The following is a 17,606-nucleotide window of genomic DNA, read 5'->3' as shown; positions in this document are numbered from 1 at the left end:
AATAAATTTTGATGAATTATATTGGTATCCTCAGGATTGGTTTATCTGCTTTCATTGAAATAAGAACAGAATATAAAAGTACTGAGTGGGCTCATTAAAGAAGTCAGTGAACATACTACTCTTGAAGTGTGCTCAGTCGAACTGGATAGCATCTCTAAACGTCTAGTACAGGCAGAACTGTTCCAAACATCGTAATAGGTTAATGATTTTTGACATGAGGTGAGAGGGAAGGAGGAGGCACTAAGTTCATCTTCTTTTATGACATAAAATGCTACTTCCTTAAATAGCCAAACAGCATAGAATATGAGTGCTTGATGTTTCAAATGGGTTAGTACTACTTGGGCTTTTAGGAATAGTTGCAAATAAATAACCATTTACTAGTAAAACTAATATTGTATAAGTGAGGTATATACTAAATGATATCTACTATATATTTCAATAATTAGAAAAAATATTCCTTTAGAAATCAAACTTATAAATTGTCATATTTCTTTTTTTCTTTCTTTCTTTTTTTTTTTACTGAGGAAGATTGGCCCTGAGCTAATATCTGTTGCCAATCTTCCTCTTTTTGCTTGAGGAAGATTTGCCCTGAGTTAACATCTGTTGCCAATCTTCCTCTATTTTGTATGTGGGTCACTGCTGTAGCATGGCAGCTACCAAGTGGTGTAGGTCCATGCCTGGGAATGGAACCTGGGCTCCTGAAGCAGAGTGCACCGAACTCAACCACTAGGCCACTGGGTCAGCTCCATCATTTTTCTTTTTTAAATAGTAAGACTTCTATAGAGTGAAGAAATGTGCTATAGAATATCATAATTAGTGTTTATAATTAGTATCTCCCCAGAGCAGAGACTGAGCAAATCCATTGTTTACGAGGCTGATGGGACTAATTTGGAATCGCACCGCAGGCAAATTTAAGTGGAAGTAGAACAGCTTTACATGGAGTGGGCTTTAACTCTTAATAAAGTGATGATGTTGCGAGGTGATGGATAATCTCTAACTCTGTAAGATAAACTAAAGAATCTACTCACTAGTGGTTTAAGTAAAGCTGGATGATGATTTCACATAAAATATTTGTTACCTAAATCCTAACCACCCCCTAGGAGCAAACTATAAAGTCACAGTGGACCCTTGTAACTTTCAAAACCTGTGATGAAACTTTAATTTTATAAAATAGTAATTATGTCAAACCAGCTGCATTATATGATGTGTTTTAAAATCTTCCTGGGTGAATTAATGTAATATAGTGTCTATACACCACAATTCATTCTCCATTTTTTTTCTCGTAGAGATTTGAAAGCTGGTAATATCCTTCTGGGCGAGGATGGTTCGGTACAAATAGCAGGTAAAGCTGATAAAGATAAAATTCTTTGCTTGTTTACGGAAGTGTTGCAGAATCGTTCCTAAGAAATGAATAAATGCGTGTAATCTGTTTTAAGAATGCATCTGGGCTGCCCCGTTAGAGAATATTTGGGTCTGAGGCAGAACATTTTTCCTCTTGTTTTGATAGGTCTTTGTTAGATCATCCTATAAATAATGCTATTTTAGTACATAGCCTTTTGATGAAGAGCAATTTTACTTTTAATTTTATTATATTTTCCACCTTTCACATTGAATAATGGCGATATTTATATAACTGCAAGAAAAGCACTTTTGCGAGTTTTTGGATGAGTTTGAAAGTTTAAAGCATTGTACACATTAATTTAAAACCTTTATCTCTGAAGAGGTGGCTGAAAGGATAGTGGACTCTTAGAAGCTAGGGCTTATTTTGCTCTTCAATCTGACCCTACGTGGCTGTTTCTTGACAGATGGTGGGCGTGCCGATGCAGGATGGTTGCTGAGTGAATGCATCCTTCTATGTGCAGAACCTCTCATTCTGTTCTTGCTTCTAGAGTTCCTGAAAGGCCTGGGATAAAACGTAGCCATGTCCACGTGAACTCTTGTTTTAACCCATGTCCGTGAAGGTCTGTCTCAGCAATGCTCAGCCATCACTGCTTTTGACATTTTTGGCTGGACAGTCCTTCCCTGTCCTGGACTGTTCCTGTCATTGCAGGGCGTGTAGGCTTCTGGCTTCCAGGCATTAAATATAAATAGCAGCATGTCCTAGCAACATCCTTGGTGAGAATCTCTGGTCTTGCTTCTGTTGTTGAGGCGTGTTGAAGTTTGCCCCAAATGTTTAATTAGCCACGTCTGCTGCTTTTTTGAGTTGGAGTGGAAGAGTCTTCTCTTCTAGCATAATTCTAAGGTTTTTGCATATCTAGTTATTAGACCAAAGTTATCAAAGTCCTTGCTCCCAGTCTTGTTTCTAGACAAATCGGAGGACCTAGGGTTATTATTAGAAATGCGGGAGTTCAGCAGAAACCAAACACACCCCCAACACAAAGGATAAGCCTTGAGTCATCTCTTTGATTCATCGTTTGCCCCTCTCTAGGTGCCAGAGAACCTGTCAGGGAAGGCCCTGGCCTGTATGACGGGCACAGTGCTGACCTTAGGCTCTGTGTTCAGTTAGGTCCACATCGGGGGCTTTTATTTATTTATTTTTAAAAGAGAGAAAAGATGTTTTGAAAATACAAAAGGGAAACTGAGAATTTGTTTCAAAGCAAATGTTTCTTCCCTGGAGAACTAGTAATGAAAGTGTCATCTTTTCTTAGCCCTCCCCTTTGAAAAGATAAATTTAGTCAAATACAGTCCTTGGTTTAAGACCCCTGGAGAGGCACTCTGTGTCTCAGTTAAGCACAAAGGCTTTGGAATCAAACAGGCCTGATTTAATACCCACTGTGCAACTTGGGGCAAGTTATTGCCTCTCTAAGCCTCAATTTCCCCACCTGTGAGATGGTGATGATAATGCCTGTCATTCAGGAAGACGCAGATTTCCTGTGCAGCTGCTGAAACTGAAGATGCAGGCCCCTGTAAGAGCAGTGTGTCTCCAGGAGGAGCAGAGTGTTGCACGTGGAGAGAAGCCAGTTTGCAATCAGGAGGTATTTCTATGTAGGCATTTTTGTTAAATTGTCTGAAAAGATCCTAGAAGAAAGGACCTTAATCTTTAAGACTCCAGTGAATTGAAATGAATTTTTAATTTTAAAGAAATACACACATACTTAATTTTATATGCATAATTCTGTATTCGAACTTAACCACTCAGCCATGGGGCCCGCCCCCTGTATTTTATTTTTTAAAGAGGATCTTCCAAATTGTGCAAGGTTCATGATCTGTGAAACCCGCTCCACCCCTGCTTATAAGGTTTTTGCAATAAGTAAACAAATGTCAGAGATACTTAGTTCAACCAAAAAAAATAAAGGGCAATAGATAGGAACAGATAGTATGTATAAGCTTATTTATTGGAGCATTCTTTGTGATAGCAAAAGACTATCCCGGTTAAATATGGTATATGGTATATGTTATATCGGCATTATGGAACACTCACCAGCTGTAAGGGAGAACGGAGAGCTCTCTATGCACTGACCTGAAAAAAATTCCCCATGCTACGTGGTTAAGTGAATACAACAAAGTGAAATGCAATGTATATAATATGCCACCTTTTGTGGAAGAAATGGGGATAAATAAGAATATCTCTCTATATTTTTACAAAGAAACACTAGAAGCATAATGGGCAGTGGGGACTGCTTAGTGTATACCTCTTATAAGATTTTGAATTTTGAACCGTGTAGAGGTGTGACCTATTAGAACAAGTGAAAGGAAATGACTCAACAACCTTAATAAAGTCTCAATAAGTCAAAGCCATTTTTAAACCTTTTATTATGAAAATTTTCAAACATAGCCCAAAGTACAGAAGAGTAGGAAGAACCCTCTTGTACCTGCCACCTGGCTTCGGTAATTATCATTCTTGGCCATTCTTGGTTCATCTATCTTCCCACTCCCTACTTTGGTGGCTTTTATCATTATTAATGCTGAATTTTGCTCTTGAGCCATCTAAGTTAGCTCCTTATGTGTGCATCTCTTGTCCTTACTCTAGAGAGTGGTCTTTATACCCTAGGCTAGGGGCATTCTGAAGAACATACTTCAACTAAGCAAGTGACAACAGAAACAATTCATAGACAAAAGCTTCAAACCGTCCAGCACCAGCGTAGTCTAGTTGTTAAGATACAGGGTCTGGGATTCACTGGCTTGGTTGAAATTCCCAGGTCACCACTCAAGCTCTGTGACCTTGGTTAAGTTTCTCACCCTCTTTAAGACTCAATTTCCTTAAGGGGAATATAATCCACCTCATCTTTTTTTGTGAAATCAAATGAAACTCTTCGTCTTTAGTGATCTTAACAGTGGGTAGCACACAACAGTCATGCAGTAAATATCTACAGCTGCTGCTCCTTCTCATCCGACCATCATGACTATTACTACTGTTGCTGCTGTTACTACAACCAGGGTCACACTGACTCCTCCTTGCACTACCTGGAGAGCACATGTACCTTGGATTTGTCTTGCAAGAGCGTCCGGTCTGAGGGGCTTTATGAGTTAGAAAAAGGTAATGGTTATTAATTATGGAACTTGGAAGTTAACTTGTCATTAATCGTGCTCTACGCTGATGAGGAAGTGCAGCTAATTTTCTCTGTTTTGTGACGGAATGATATTTCTCACTGAAAGGGTCAAAACAGCAGTGATCTGCCTTTGAAATGCGAAGGCAGCTCAGCCCCTGCCTCATTCTGCCTCTTGTTTCTCTGCCAGTCACTTCGTCCAGTCATTCTTGTCAGATTAATGATCTGAGCTCCTCCTCTGGGCCTTCTGGAGCACATTGTCCTTTTTGTTTTTTTTCTTAGTTGGGATCCCCTGAGGTAAGATTTCCTGACTTTTTCTCTTTCTCAGAGGCCTTTGGGTTTTTTCCTCTCTGTGGGTGGTGGTGTTGAGTGTAACCCAGCACACACTTGCATGTGGGGCTGCTGGGTTCAGAAGGGCACGCGCAGAAAGCCACCACCTGGTTGCTGTGGGGATTAAATGAGTCAGTGTGTAAAGCACTTAGAACACTGCCTGGCACGTAGTGAGGACTCTGTGTGCAGCCGTTCTGGGTTTTCCTTGATATCCTTTCTGTGTGTGTGACTTCATGCTTGTGTGATAACACAAACTGGAATGCCATTCCCCGGATGTATAATGGGGGGTGGGGTGAACAGGCATTTAAATGTGCACTTTCTACATCTCTGGTTAGCTTGCTAGACTTCACATTTAATTTTCTCTACATTCTCTGACCTGAGCACAACATTGAATTCATACAATATTTAAAATTAATTTGTTTTTTTTTGGTTTTAACTATGAAATAAGATTGTTGCCTTAAAAAACATTGATATTTCCTTGGAACAGGTAGATGCTGCTTCTATCCTCATTTTAGGAGTTTGACTTTCTTGGTCAGGCAGTTGATTGGTCACTGCCTGAACAAAAACTAGGACCAGGAGTCTTGGGTCTTTTGCTGGCATCTTTGTCTGGTGGGTGAAGTAGGGGAGGACGGTGAGAGAATCGAAATCCGTCTTAGCAACAGCAGAGCCAGATAATCTCTTTTTGTTGCTACCTATTATATTTGGACAAATAATACATTGCTTTGCTCAGACAGTCTGTGCCCTCTTCCCTTTTACATCTTTATGCTTTTTAGGCCCTGTTTTTTGAAATAAAAGTTAAGCAGGGGAGAAGTTTATATTTCTTTGAATGCAATGTTTATTTGTTTACCTTGAGAGTATTATGAACATTGTTTTTAAAAATAGAATTGCTATTCTAATAGAAAACTTTATTTTTCTTAAAAAACTCACTCTACCCCATAAATATATATTCTCTTTCTCAGAACTTATTAGCAAAGGGGAAAATTTAGGGGCCTTGTTCAGACCACGAGAAACTCTCGCCTTATTATGCAGCCAACAAGTGCGGTGAATATAGCTAAGATGTTTGGTTCTGTTTCCAACAGTGCAAATTCTGCGGGGATTATATACGTTTCTCTTGACTGTGGATATAAAATCAGTAACTAATATGAATTGAGTGCTTCCTATGGGCCAGGCTGGGTTCCACATGCTGAGCGCATTGTGACCCATTCAGTCCTCACCACAGCCCCATGGGGAAGGTGCCATTTTATGTCCATTTTACAAATGAGAAACTAAGGTGCAGAGAGAGGAAGTAAGTGGCCTGGATCACATATAGGCTAAGCGGTGGAGTCAGGCTTCAGATTTGGGCAGTCTGGCTCCAGAGCCTGTGACTCCACGTCTATGGGATTTCCAGGGAGAGCATCCTAAATCTGGATTTAAATGATCTGTTTCTGATGGAAGACCAACAGCAGTCACCAGCTCTCTGACATCCCTGCCTAAGCGGATTCCATTTTGGGCCAGGGAACGTATTCAGCACCTTTTTCCTTCTTGCTCCTTCAAGTTGAGACAGCATCACTGGCCCAGTTTTAGGGGACAGGAGAAGCAATCATCTTAGGCTTCATTTGGTGCAGGATTAAGCACAGTAGTGAAACCACATTCTTTTCCGATTGGGAAGCCTCAGATTTGATGTAGTGAATTAAAACCTAAGGACTGCCTACTCGGGTTTAAAAGAAAATGCTGTGGGGCCGGCCCCATGGCCAAGTGGTTAGGTTCGTGTACTCCGCTTTGGCGGCCCAGGGTTTCACTGGTTCTGATCCTGAGCGCAGACATAGCACCACTCATTAGGCCATGCTGAGGCGGAGTCCCACATAGCACAACCAGAAGGATCTACAACTAGAATATGCAACTGTGTATGGGGGGCTTTGGAGAGAAGGAGGGAAAAAAAAGAAGAAGATCGGCAACAGATGTTAGCTCAGGTGCCCATCTTTAAAAAAAGAAAAGAAAATGCTTTACTTCTTATTGTATCTTCTGTGCTCAGTGAACTTGTGTGTGTGACTTCCTGATAATAAACTTGGATAGGATGCCTTGGTGAGTACAATAGTTTTTGCTGCAATATGTGGTAGAGGGAGTGGCTATTTGAAAGTCATACTCTTCCCACGGCCTGGCATTTTATTTTCCAATTTGATGCTCTGTCATATTGTCAGGAAGAGCTTAGTGATTTGTCTGGCAAGTGACTAAGCCTGTTTGTCCGGAATTAATGAGAGACACTATTCTAAGCAGACAGAAATTCATATAAAACAGGTCCCTTTGGGGTGGTCACTACAAGTACATTTATCTTAGTATTCTTTTAAATAGTGACTGGCCTTAATGTACTTGAAAAACTTGACTTAAAAACATTTGGTTTCTGAAGAACTTTCTAGAAGCATGCTACTGCATTATATAAGGCAGCTTTCATGCCCATTTTCACTTACTTTTGCTTTTTAGGTGTGTGTGTATGTGTGTGAACGTGAATTTCCCATCCCTAGTGTTTCATAACAGAAATCAAATCTGGTATTGAGCTAAGGCAGCCCAGAACTCTAGGAAGTTATCATCACATTATCTCAGTGTATGTGAACCCATCCAAATTAAGCTAGTGCCCTAGACTTTTCACTGTCTAAGGCATACTGGTATGACGCTGGGTAGCATCTCTGTCTTCTGAGAGGGAGATTTTATCCTTAGCCTTTGAATACATTTGCAGCTTCAGTCTGCATCTTGAATACTGAAAACTCTGGACTAAAACATGCAACTAGACTTAACTAGACTTGACTTGCTCAGATAGTATTTTCAAAGAGCCAGAGGAAGGTGTGCAAGGTGGTTTTTATAGCCGTAGCTACTAGGTTCTTTCCTTGTCCTTCTGTGTTCTTTGGTTTTGGTAAAGTGCACTTTCGTGGGGGGAAAAGGAGTATTTCTTTCTTGTAGGAAAGAGAGGCTGCTGCTGCGAGCAAAGTAATATGGGCTCCCTGTGTGCGCCCAGGGCAGCCTCTGATTAGAATCAGAAAGCCTGGAAAGCCCCTGAGGTGTCTGAATCAGGAAATGATGATGTCATCGATTTATGAATGCCATGGCCTCGAGCGTGCGCTCTGACACCACACTGCTGTGGGTCGAATCCTGGCGCTGCTCCTAGCCCTGTAGCCGACTTATTTAACCTCTCTGCCCCTCAGTTTCCACATCTATGCTACTGGAAAATACAAGAGAGTTAAAGGGGTTAACACACATTCCTTTTTAGAATTAGTTAGCTCGTATTGCTTTTGTATTGAAATGGGGTGGTGGCCTTTCATTATTTAGGGTGTCATTATTAGCAGGTGGTTGAGGAGGCAATGCTGTAGGCCCCCACATCTGACCTCCTGCCATATCATTTTCTCTCTTTCTTTATCCCGTTAATTTCCCCAATATCACTAGGTGAAAAATCTGCCATGTAAATCTGACCATATACTTCTGTTACATAAAATTTAAGACTGTTGCTGATGGGGTAAAGCCCCAGCTCCCTGGTATGGCATGTGCAGTCCTGCCTGTTTCTCCAGTCTCATCCACCAGTGCTTTTCTGCTTCACTTCTTCGCGATCCCCCTTTTTACCTGGTTCACTTCTTTTTCATGACTCAGTTCAGGGCATTCTTTCCTTGAGGAACCTTTTCTCATCCTTTCCTGTACCCCCCACCCTCAGGGCACCCTACTCTGGTGGTTTGAAAGTGCCCTACCCTCACTCCAACCAGGTAGCCTATGGCACGGTACTGAAATTAGGTCTCTACGTGCCTCTCTTCCCTCCAGACCTTATTCTTATCAGCGGTGGAAAACGCTTTTCATCTCAACACCCCCAGTAGTGCCTGACACATGGCAGGTGTTCACGAACTTTTGGCCAGCGTGATCTGAGCTGTCTCACCAGACTCTGCATGGGCACGCGCTTGTCGCTGGTAGAGGGTGCATCTGTAAGGCAAAGCTGAAAGTCCAAGCAAGTAAGAATATATCAGCTTGACAGAGAGGGAGATGAAAATATTTAAAATATTTAGGTGCATATACTAGTCCCTATTTTTAAGGCTGAAAATACTTTTTTAACAAACGTTTTTCAGCTTTGATTTTAGGCAAGCTCTACCTTAGCCGGCTAGCAATGAAACGATTGGTAAGGGAGAATGGAGCAGAGCACAGGAATTAAGAGACATTGGGCACACTCAGAAAACATAGTGTGAGTGCACGTTGAAATCACTGGGGAGTGTAAAGGGCTTTATAGTGAACCAAAGTATGCGTTTTGAGTTTCAGAAAGTTTATGATTATGTGAATTATGGTTTAACAAATTATGCCAGAATCCTCATATGTTCATATTTTTTTTTGGTTTAAGTAAATAGGGACAGCAAATTAATGTGACTCCCTGAATTTTGGGATCTTGACAAATGGGAACATTTGGTGAAACCTCTAGCATGAACCAAGAATGCAATCAATTCTGGAAACTTAGTTTTCCGTTCCATCTGTACACCATCGGTGAGAAATACTTGGGGAGATTTTAAGCAGCTTCCCATCCTTGAACAGCTGCTAGCAGTTGTTTGAGCAACAACTCAAGGAAGTCTTACTGGGTCAGCCCAATGGGGGAGAATCGCTTTGCTCTGCTCTCCTGATGGAATTTTTCCTCAGCTGTGCAAGTTTAGCTGCACTGGGGACTGGCTCGAGCATCAAGGAAGAGTGTCTAGGAGGACATGAGGCAGATGGGCCTCCGTCTTTCTTCTCTCTCCCTCCCTCCTTCCCTCCTCTCCCTCCATTCTTCCCTCCCTCCCTCCCTCCCCCCCTTCATTTCTTCCTTCCTGCCTTTAAGGGCCAGCAGCATCATTATTAAATTACATTTTATATATTACCACAAGCTGCTGAGGTCTGGGGAAAACAAGAGTTCTTACACTGAGAGCAGAGCAGTTCTACTCAGTTTTTGCTGGATCTTTTTTTGATTTATTTTTCTGTTTCCTGGAACCTCTGTTTGTTATAACAAAAAATGGTCCTTCTCTGGTGAAAAGGTGAACATTCATTGTTTGGGTTCAATGCATCTGAAGTGCTTTGTTGACAGATATTTAGTGAGCATCTACTGTGTCCCAGGCACAGTCCTCTGAGCTGGTGTGGGGGTAAGCAACTGAGACATTGTGTCTGCTGTCAGGGAGCTTACAGCTCAGGTGAAATGGACATTAAACAGTTAGCTATAAAATTAAAAAGTTCCTAAGTAGAGAGAAATGCATATACCTGAGGAATCTAAGTTAGCCACATTAGGTCTAGTTTAGTAGGTTGTCCTAGGGATAAATCTTAAATATGTATTATAAATATGAATGATTTGGGAATAGGCGTTTTTGATCAATAATGTAACTTACTGCATATATATATATATATGGATTAGAGATTTTTAGGAAATTTAAATAGAGTTAACATGTATTTATACTCTATGGGATATAGTTTAATGCTTAATTTCACAGAGTCTACTTGACGACACAGTAACCAAGCTTTACCCACTCCCTGGGTCGCTAATTTACCCCATGCCCTCTGTCAAGTTCTTTGCTGGCCGTAGTTTCTATCACCTATAAAATGAGGTTCTTGGGCTGTCAAGTTTCCTTTCAACTCTAAAAATTGTATAATTTTTTGGTGAGGAAGATTCACTCTGAGCTAATGTCTGTTGCCAATCGTCCTCTTTTTTTTTGCTTCAGGAAGATTAGCCCTGAGCTAACGTCTGTGCCAGTCTTCCTCTATTTTGTATGTGGGCTGCTGCCACAACATGGCTTGACAAGTGGTGTAGGTCTGCACCCGGGATCTGAACCTGGGAACCCAGGCTGCCAAAGCAAAGCGTGCCAAACTTAACTACTCTGCCATGGGGCCAGCCCCCTCCCCGCTTCTTTTAATGGCAGCTCCATCCTTCTATTGAATGGGCCAGAAATCTGATGTTCCTTGAGCCTTCTCTTTCTCTCATATCCTATGTCCTGTCCAGTTTGTCAGCAAATCCTATTGTTCACCATGTCTCACCACCCCTGTGGTCATCCTGGTCCCAGCCACTATCAGCTCTTGCTTGATTATGGCAGCCTCCTAAGAGGTCCTCTTCTTCTGCCCTTGCCACTCTGTGCTCAGTTCTCCACACGGCATCCACAGTGATGCCTTTAAACAAAGTTGGCTTGTGTCATGCCTTTATTTAAAACCCTCCAATTCCTCCCCATCTCAGAGTGAAGTCACAATCATTGTGCTGACCCACTGGGCCTTAGAAAATCTGGCTTCTTATTGTTTTCTTGACCTCATCTCCTACTTCTTCCTGTCCCTCACTCCAGTCCACTCAAACTGGCCACCTTGCCATGCATGCTCCTGCCTCAGGACCTTTGCATTGGCCACTCCCTCTATGTGGAACACTCTTTGCAGTACGTCCTTCAGGTCTTGGCTCCAGTGTCACATCAGTGAGGCTTCCAAGGCCATCCTGTTGTAAACTGCCTACTCCCTATCCTATCCTATGGTAAATTGCAGCCCCCTGCCCCATACTCCCTCTCCCCTGATCTGCTTCTCTTGTTGTACCCATCAATGAGCTCTATGTTAGGGGTTCTCAAGGTGTGTGTTCCTAGACCAGCAGCATCACCATCACCTTGAGAACCTGATAAAAATGCAAATTCTTGTGCTCTTCCACCCCCGATCTGCTGCCTCAGAAACTCTGTTGTGGGGCCCAGCAATCCATATTTTAAGAAGTCCGCTAGTGCTGCTGATGCACGGTAAAGTCTGAGAACCACTGCTGTATGTTGTACTTCATAATTTTGTTTGTCATCTGTATTTACCTCACCTCCCCACCCCTGCCCCAACTGGAAGGTCAGCTCTGTGATGTCAGGACTTTCTGCTTCATAGTCCCAGTGCTAAGAACTGGGTGTGGCACTTAGTAAGAGCTCAGTAAGTAGTTGTTGAATGAATTAATGAACATATAGCTGTGTAGTAAATTGAGATTAACAGAACACTGAGCAGCAGAGTTTAATGTATGAGCCTCATATTTTAGTGACTCTTCAGTGTTGAGTTTTAAATGTGAGGTTTTCTTTATTGCAGATTAAAAAAATCTGCACATTCTTTGAAGATTGGGTTAGCCCCAACTAATCCTTCCCCAGACTTTGTGGAAGCGATGTAAATTGTTGGTTTAAATACCTGTGGCAACTAGAATTGTGCTGTTTTAATCATCTCCCATAGGGACCATCTCTTTAGAAGTGTACAGATGGGTCATTCTGGTTTAATGGAGGCTTCTGATAGCAGAGTTGGTTGAGTGGAGATTTGTATGAAAAAGACCACCTGCAGGTATATGAATATTGCATTGGAAATTTAGACTTATTAATATTTGATCTAAGTTGCTTGTGCCGGTCTGTGCGGGTATGGCCAGCGGGAGCCCCCATTGATTGTGGAGTATGCCTTTGGCATAGGAAATGATAATACCTGTAAATATGCTTACCCACTCTGCTCTCCTTACAACAGCTCTGTCAGGTGCAGCAGAGTAGGTGTTAGAGATGAGGGGACTGAAGGCTGCGGAGCGATTGTGGACTTGGTTAAGGTCATCCTGGAGGTCATAAAAACCATCAACCTTGGATCTCCCGACTTCACTTTCAGTCCTTGGCTCACTTCCTAGCCATTAGGCTCCGTGGTGGGGAGCTGGTTTGCCTTTTGACTCTATGCCTTCTGACAGTTGGGCTGCCCTGGGCTCAGGTTTTTCAGCTGTAAAATAAAGAAGGTTGACAAGATGCTCTCCAAGGACCTATCTTGCATCAAAATGTTTGAGTGATCCTTCATTAGCCTGATTCACTACATTCTCCATCTTATTGAGAGCATTCAAGTCAGAGATGGTCTTGGGCATGGAGGGGAGAGTAAGCCAAGTGTCTGTCCTGTGGCTGCTTTTGCCAGAGCATCTTTAAAAATATCCCTCCTACCCCCCCCCCCCCACCTGGGAGCCAGGGAAGAATGGGATTTGTGATTTGGGGATTATCTGTGGTTTTCCTTTGTTCACTGTAATTATCATCTTTGAGAGAAAGGTGACCACTAGTGAGTTCTTGATTATGTCTGTCGTTGGACTTGAGAAGGCTGGCTCTTGCCTTGTACCTTCAGCGCAGCTGGCCTGGGATTACTGCTCCAGCCTTCCTTACGCCCCTTCCCTTCTGCCAATGCCCTACCAGGTGTGGCCTCTGGCACCACTTCTTGTGGGAAATTCACCTGCTTTCGGGAAGTGTTCTGTGGCTCTGACATAGATGGGCAGATTATCTGCGGTTTGCTGTTATCTTAAACTAGTGCTCTCCTTCACACTGTGGCTAATTGGCTGGATTAGTCAACTGAACCATGAGCCAAACGTGAATTGACAACAACCACCACTTACTTTTCTTTTCGTCCCATTTAAGCCTGTGTTGTCTTGAGGGTGAGAATAGTTGAGGAATTGGGGAGGGGGTGGCAGCTTATGTAGCCTTGACTTTTTACCAAGAATCCTGCTGATTCTTGAATTTTTCTTGTAATTTGTCTATGTCGTTGGTAATTGATGTTGATTCAATGTATAAAGAACAAACAACTGCTATGAACTTCTTTCTTATAAGTAAAAATATGGCACATTTGAATGAAATCTGTTGATGGCAGTTTCGAGAGTCTGCCTGCATGAGATGCCAATCATGGGAAGTTTTGCTTTTTTTTTTTTTTTATTTTGAAAGGTGATGTTCTACCTTTAGGGAATAAAAAGATGATGTCCTGTGATTTCTGTCCTTCTTTTGCTGTCAGAAAAGCCTGTGAAATTGTCATTCTCTGATGTTTCAAAAAAGGTCAGGACTGCCTGTCCCTCGTTAATAGATGGGAAACACGGATCTGTCCAGAGCAGCTGAGAAGTGATTCCTGAATTAAGGCACATCATGTTTTCTGATGGTGAATGCCTTGGACATCATGCTGTCAGTGAGTGGGGGCTGCAGCCTGTAGCACCAAACCAGGCCACTGAGCACCATTTGCTTGCAAGAAGGAATAAGTAGAATTGAAAACCAGGAGTCTGATGGAGGGAAAGGAGAATTGGTGGAGAGTGAGGTTTCAGAAAACTCTTTGGTTCTGTCTGGTCCATTTTGGGGTCCCCTACTCCTGAGCAGGTCAAGTGATGTGTCCCAATCCGTAGTGAAGTGGTGTGTGAGTAATTGATTACTGATAAGGTGATAACCTACTTATTATTGACTTGCTTAAAAGATGAGCGGATTCAGATTATCACTTCAATAATAGAATGATATCACCCCCACACAGTTGCATGTCCGGGGTTCTCCTGAGTGGGAGAGAAAGGAGTTGTGTTACAAACCTCTGTGCTGAGAGTGGTGCTTGCCTACAGCCTCTGTCTCTGTCTCCTCTGTGCCCTGGGGCCTCCAGGGAACAACTATTACTGGTAAACTGTTAATAAGTATCATGATTGTAAATTATTTTCATGTATGAAAAAAACCTTTTGTGCACATGTGAGTGTTCCCATAGAGGTATGCCATGTGTGTGAATGTGTTTGTCCTCTTGGCACGTTAGAATCACTGGGTGAGAAGTTCTGCGTAGGACTTGAGTTCTGTTTTTAGTTTGGCCTTTGTCCTTGCTGTATCACAAATCACGTGAATGTGCTCTGAACCTTCTTCCTGGTACTCTCTCTCCACTCCTGTGGTTCTCTGCATCTAAGAGGTGAAAGAGGGAAGCCGTGGAGTTGGCCGTTCTTTGAGGTCTTCGAGTTGTCCTGAATCGTGCCACAGCACCGATAGGAAGACAGTGCTCTCGAGCAGTGCTTCTCCAGCCTCACTGCGTGTCAAGTCAGCTGGGGCTCTTGCTGCAATGCGGATTCTGATTCCGTAGGTCTCGGGTGGGACCCAGGATCCTGCATTTCTCACACGCTCCCAGGTGATGCTGGTTATTCTGGTCTTTGCACCCCTCTTTGAGTAGCAAGGGTCTAGACTAGAATGTTGAAGAGACTTCTCTCTCCTATTTTCCTAGAAGTGTATTGTTCTGTTTCTAGAAGGTTTATGTAAGTGTAGATGCAATGGAAACTACTGGCAAGAAAGTGAATTAGACTCTTCTTGTATATGTTTTCTTTCCCTTGAGACGCCTGTGCATTTATTTGTTTTGATTTGTGCCCCTGGCATTAAAAGCCACACTTAATACTGGAGCTGTTTAAAAACCCAAAATTGCACTGTGTGCTAAATTGTTTTCTTGCTGATTTTTACTAAGTCCTTTTGGGGAATGCAGCGACTTTGGCCTCTGACACAGTGGTTAACCCTTAGCAGTCAGGAAGTATGAAGAAACCTGGCTGGACTGGGGAGTGGCAGGGGACTGTAAGAGTTAAGAAGGCTTTGGGTACAAATAGCAGAGTGTTTGACTGGTGGGAGATTAAGCAAAACAGACATTTAATTTTCTCGTATAACAGAAGTCTGGGGCATTCAGTTCCAGGGTTGGTGCAGAAGCCCAGGGATATCACAGAGGGCATGGGGTCTCTCCTACTCTCTATTCTGCACCTCAGTAATGTCAGGCAGCACCTGTCCCCATGGGCTGCTCTTGCTCCCAGCATCACATGCTCACATGGCAGGGTCCCAGACAGGCAGGGGAGCCGGGGGCAAAGAGGCCTTGTAGGGTGGTTCTTGTATTCAGGTGGAAAGTTTCCCTACAAAATTCTGCACCATATTCCCCATGGGTCTCATGGGCCAGGACTAGGACAGACCCTGACTGTTCACTGGTGGGAGGAACCAAGCATCATGATTGGCTTAGATCAGTTCACTTAGTCCCCTGAGCCCTGGCAAACAAAATCTGGATTCTGGTAGAGAAGACAGGGTATGGGTGTTGGGTAGGCAGCCAACAGTGTGTGCTCCAGGGACCGAGATTGAGAATCTGCTATATATATTCTCAGCTCCCCCTCTTATAGCTTGTGAAACTGTTGCGCAAAGAAGTTAAGTAAATCAGCAGGGAGTGTAATTGGGATCACATGCAGGCCTGTTCCATTGCAAAGTGCTTCCTTGGAGTGGAAATGTGGCTCCTTCGTACTCACTGTGTCCTCCCCTTGGCATCTCTCCTCTTCCCTTTAGTTTCTGGGATCGTTGGTGGGAAACTCACTAGTAACGGTCAGGACCCCATGGTATGCCTCTGAACAGGGGCCACACATTCCACACCAAGAGTGTCACTATATGGCTGCTTGGTAGTTATGCACACATTCATGGCGCAATGAAATATCACTGTTAGAATAGTCAGAAAGCTATTACTGTGAGCAAAGTGGCATTACTTCAATAGGAAACAAGCCCAGTGAGTGTTGGTGGCTGCTGTCCTAGATGTCGCCATATCCTGACGTGGGCCCCTGGGCTCTGGGCTCTGCTTCTTGTTCTGGGTTTGCTGAATTCTGTTGAGCACAGCGCAGGTATCCACCTGGCATCCACCTGGAGGACTTAAGTGTCCCCTGTGCCACCTCCAGGTCAGTGTTGCCCCGCGCTCTCTCCTGCCTTGTTTTACAGGAATTCCCAGCAGGCATGAGGGACTGCCCTCCCCCTGTTTTCACTCAGGCTTGGCTCTTAGTGCCCAGAGGTCTGAAGACACGCTGAAGATGGCAAGACTCCAGGAGAGTGAAAAGGTGTTCCTATTTAATTTAAAAACACAAATAGAAAAACTGGTAGAAAAGGCTGGGTTTAACTATACAATAAAAAAATAAAGTTGAGAAACAGTGATTTGGTCAGTTAGAGAAGCTAAAAGCCCTGTGCTAAATTGTGTGATAACTGGATAAGCATTGCAATCAGAACGACGCAATACTGGAAGCCTGTTGGCTTCCACATACATGACAAATTATGGCCGGGGATGGGCTGCCTTATTCTTCAAATGCCTTGTGGGGAGGGAGATTTTGACCAGAGAGTGCTGTGATCAGAACTGCCCTTCAGGAAGATTAATCTGGATGGAAGGAGGGGCCTGGATTGCCGTTGGAAGAGGCATGCCTCTGATTCTCTAAATGCTAAAGCTGTCATTTTCCCTGGTCTGTCTTTTCCTTCTCTCTCCAAGAGAATCAGGGGGAAAGGGCATCCAGGAATTGCCAGCAAGCAGAAGAGGACACCTTTAGTGCCAAGTGTAGTATATTGGGCATATTAGCATATTTCTTGTATTTGTGTTGTTTAGGGCATGTAATCATCACTTTATTTAAGTGAATATCATATTTTCACATGTTAGCTCTCACTGGAAGGCCAGGGTTGTGTCTGAATTAAAGCTCTGTAAGCCCCTTGGTGTCTAAACTCACAGTGTTTAGGCACTGTTGGGCACACTCCGTGCTTACTGGAGATCAGTTGGGTGCTGCTGCACCACTGACACACATTCTATTATAAAAACAACATGGAAAGAATGAAATACACTGTTTAAAACAAAGCAACTTTCCATAGTCTGTTCCTAATAGAATTAAGAAAATATTTGCTTCTCTTTTATACCCATTATTACATAGTTTGCATAATTTAAATCATAATATACTTCTTCTTCTTCTTCTTCTTTTTTTTGCTGAGAAAGATTAGCTCTGAGCTAACATCTGTTGCCAGTCTTCCTCTATTTTATATGTGGGTCACTGCCACAGCATGGCTGATGAGTGGTGTAGGTCCATGCCCAGGAACCCGAGAACCCAGGCCGCTGAAGTGGAGCATGCCGAACTTCACCACCAGGCCACAGGGCCAGCCCCCATAAAACACTTCTTTATATGCTTCTTCGTTCATCAAACATTGGTGGTACAACATTTTAAGGAAACCTGTGGGACTCAGGAAGGCGGGATGCTGGCAGCCCTGGGAATGTTCCTGGTGTTTAGAAGTGCATTTCAAATTTGCC

The 17,606-nt window shown here is 43.0% G+C and overlaps 1 protein-coding gene across 5 annotated transcripts in view; it reads left to right on the top strand.

The window, feature by feature from the left end:
• Nucleotides 1–17,606, top strand: part of STK39 (serine/threonine kinase 39) — a 278,661-nt gene that overhangs the window by 72,876 nt on the left and 188,179 nt on the right. For all 5 annotated transcript variants that reach the window (XM_070580065.1, XM_070580064.1, XM_070580067.1 and 2 more), the window contains exon 5: nt 1,287–1,342. In XM_070580065.1, coding sequence (XP_070436166.1) covers nt 1,287–1,342 — 56 coding nt within the window. The remainder of the gene's footprint in view (nt 1–1,286; nt 1,343–17,606) is intronic.

Source organism: Equus przewalskii, chromosome 17 (assembly GCF_037783145.1).
Source record: "Equus przewalskii isolate Varuska chromosome 17, EquPr2, whole genome shotgun sequence".
NCBI classification, from domain to species: domain Eukaryota; kingdom Metazoa; phylum Chordata; class Mammalia; order Perissodactyla; family Equidae; genus Equus; species Equus przewalskii.
This window is presented reverse-complemented; position numbering and strand designations above follow the sequence as displayed.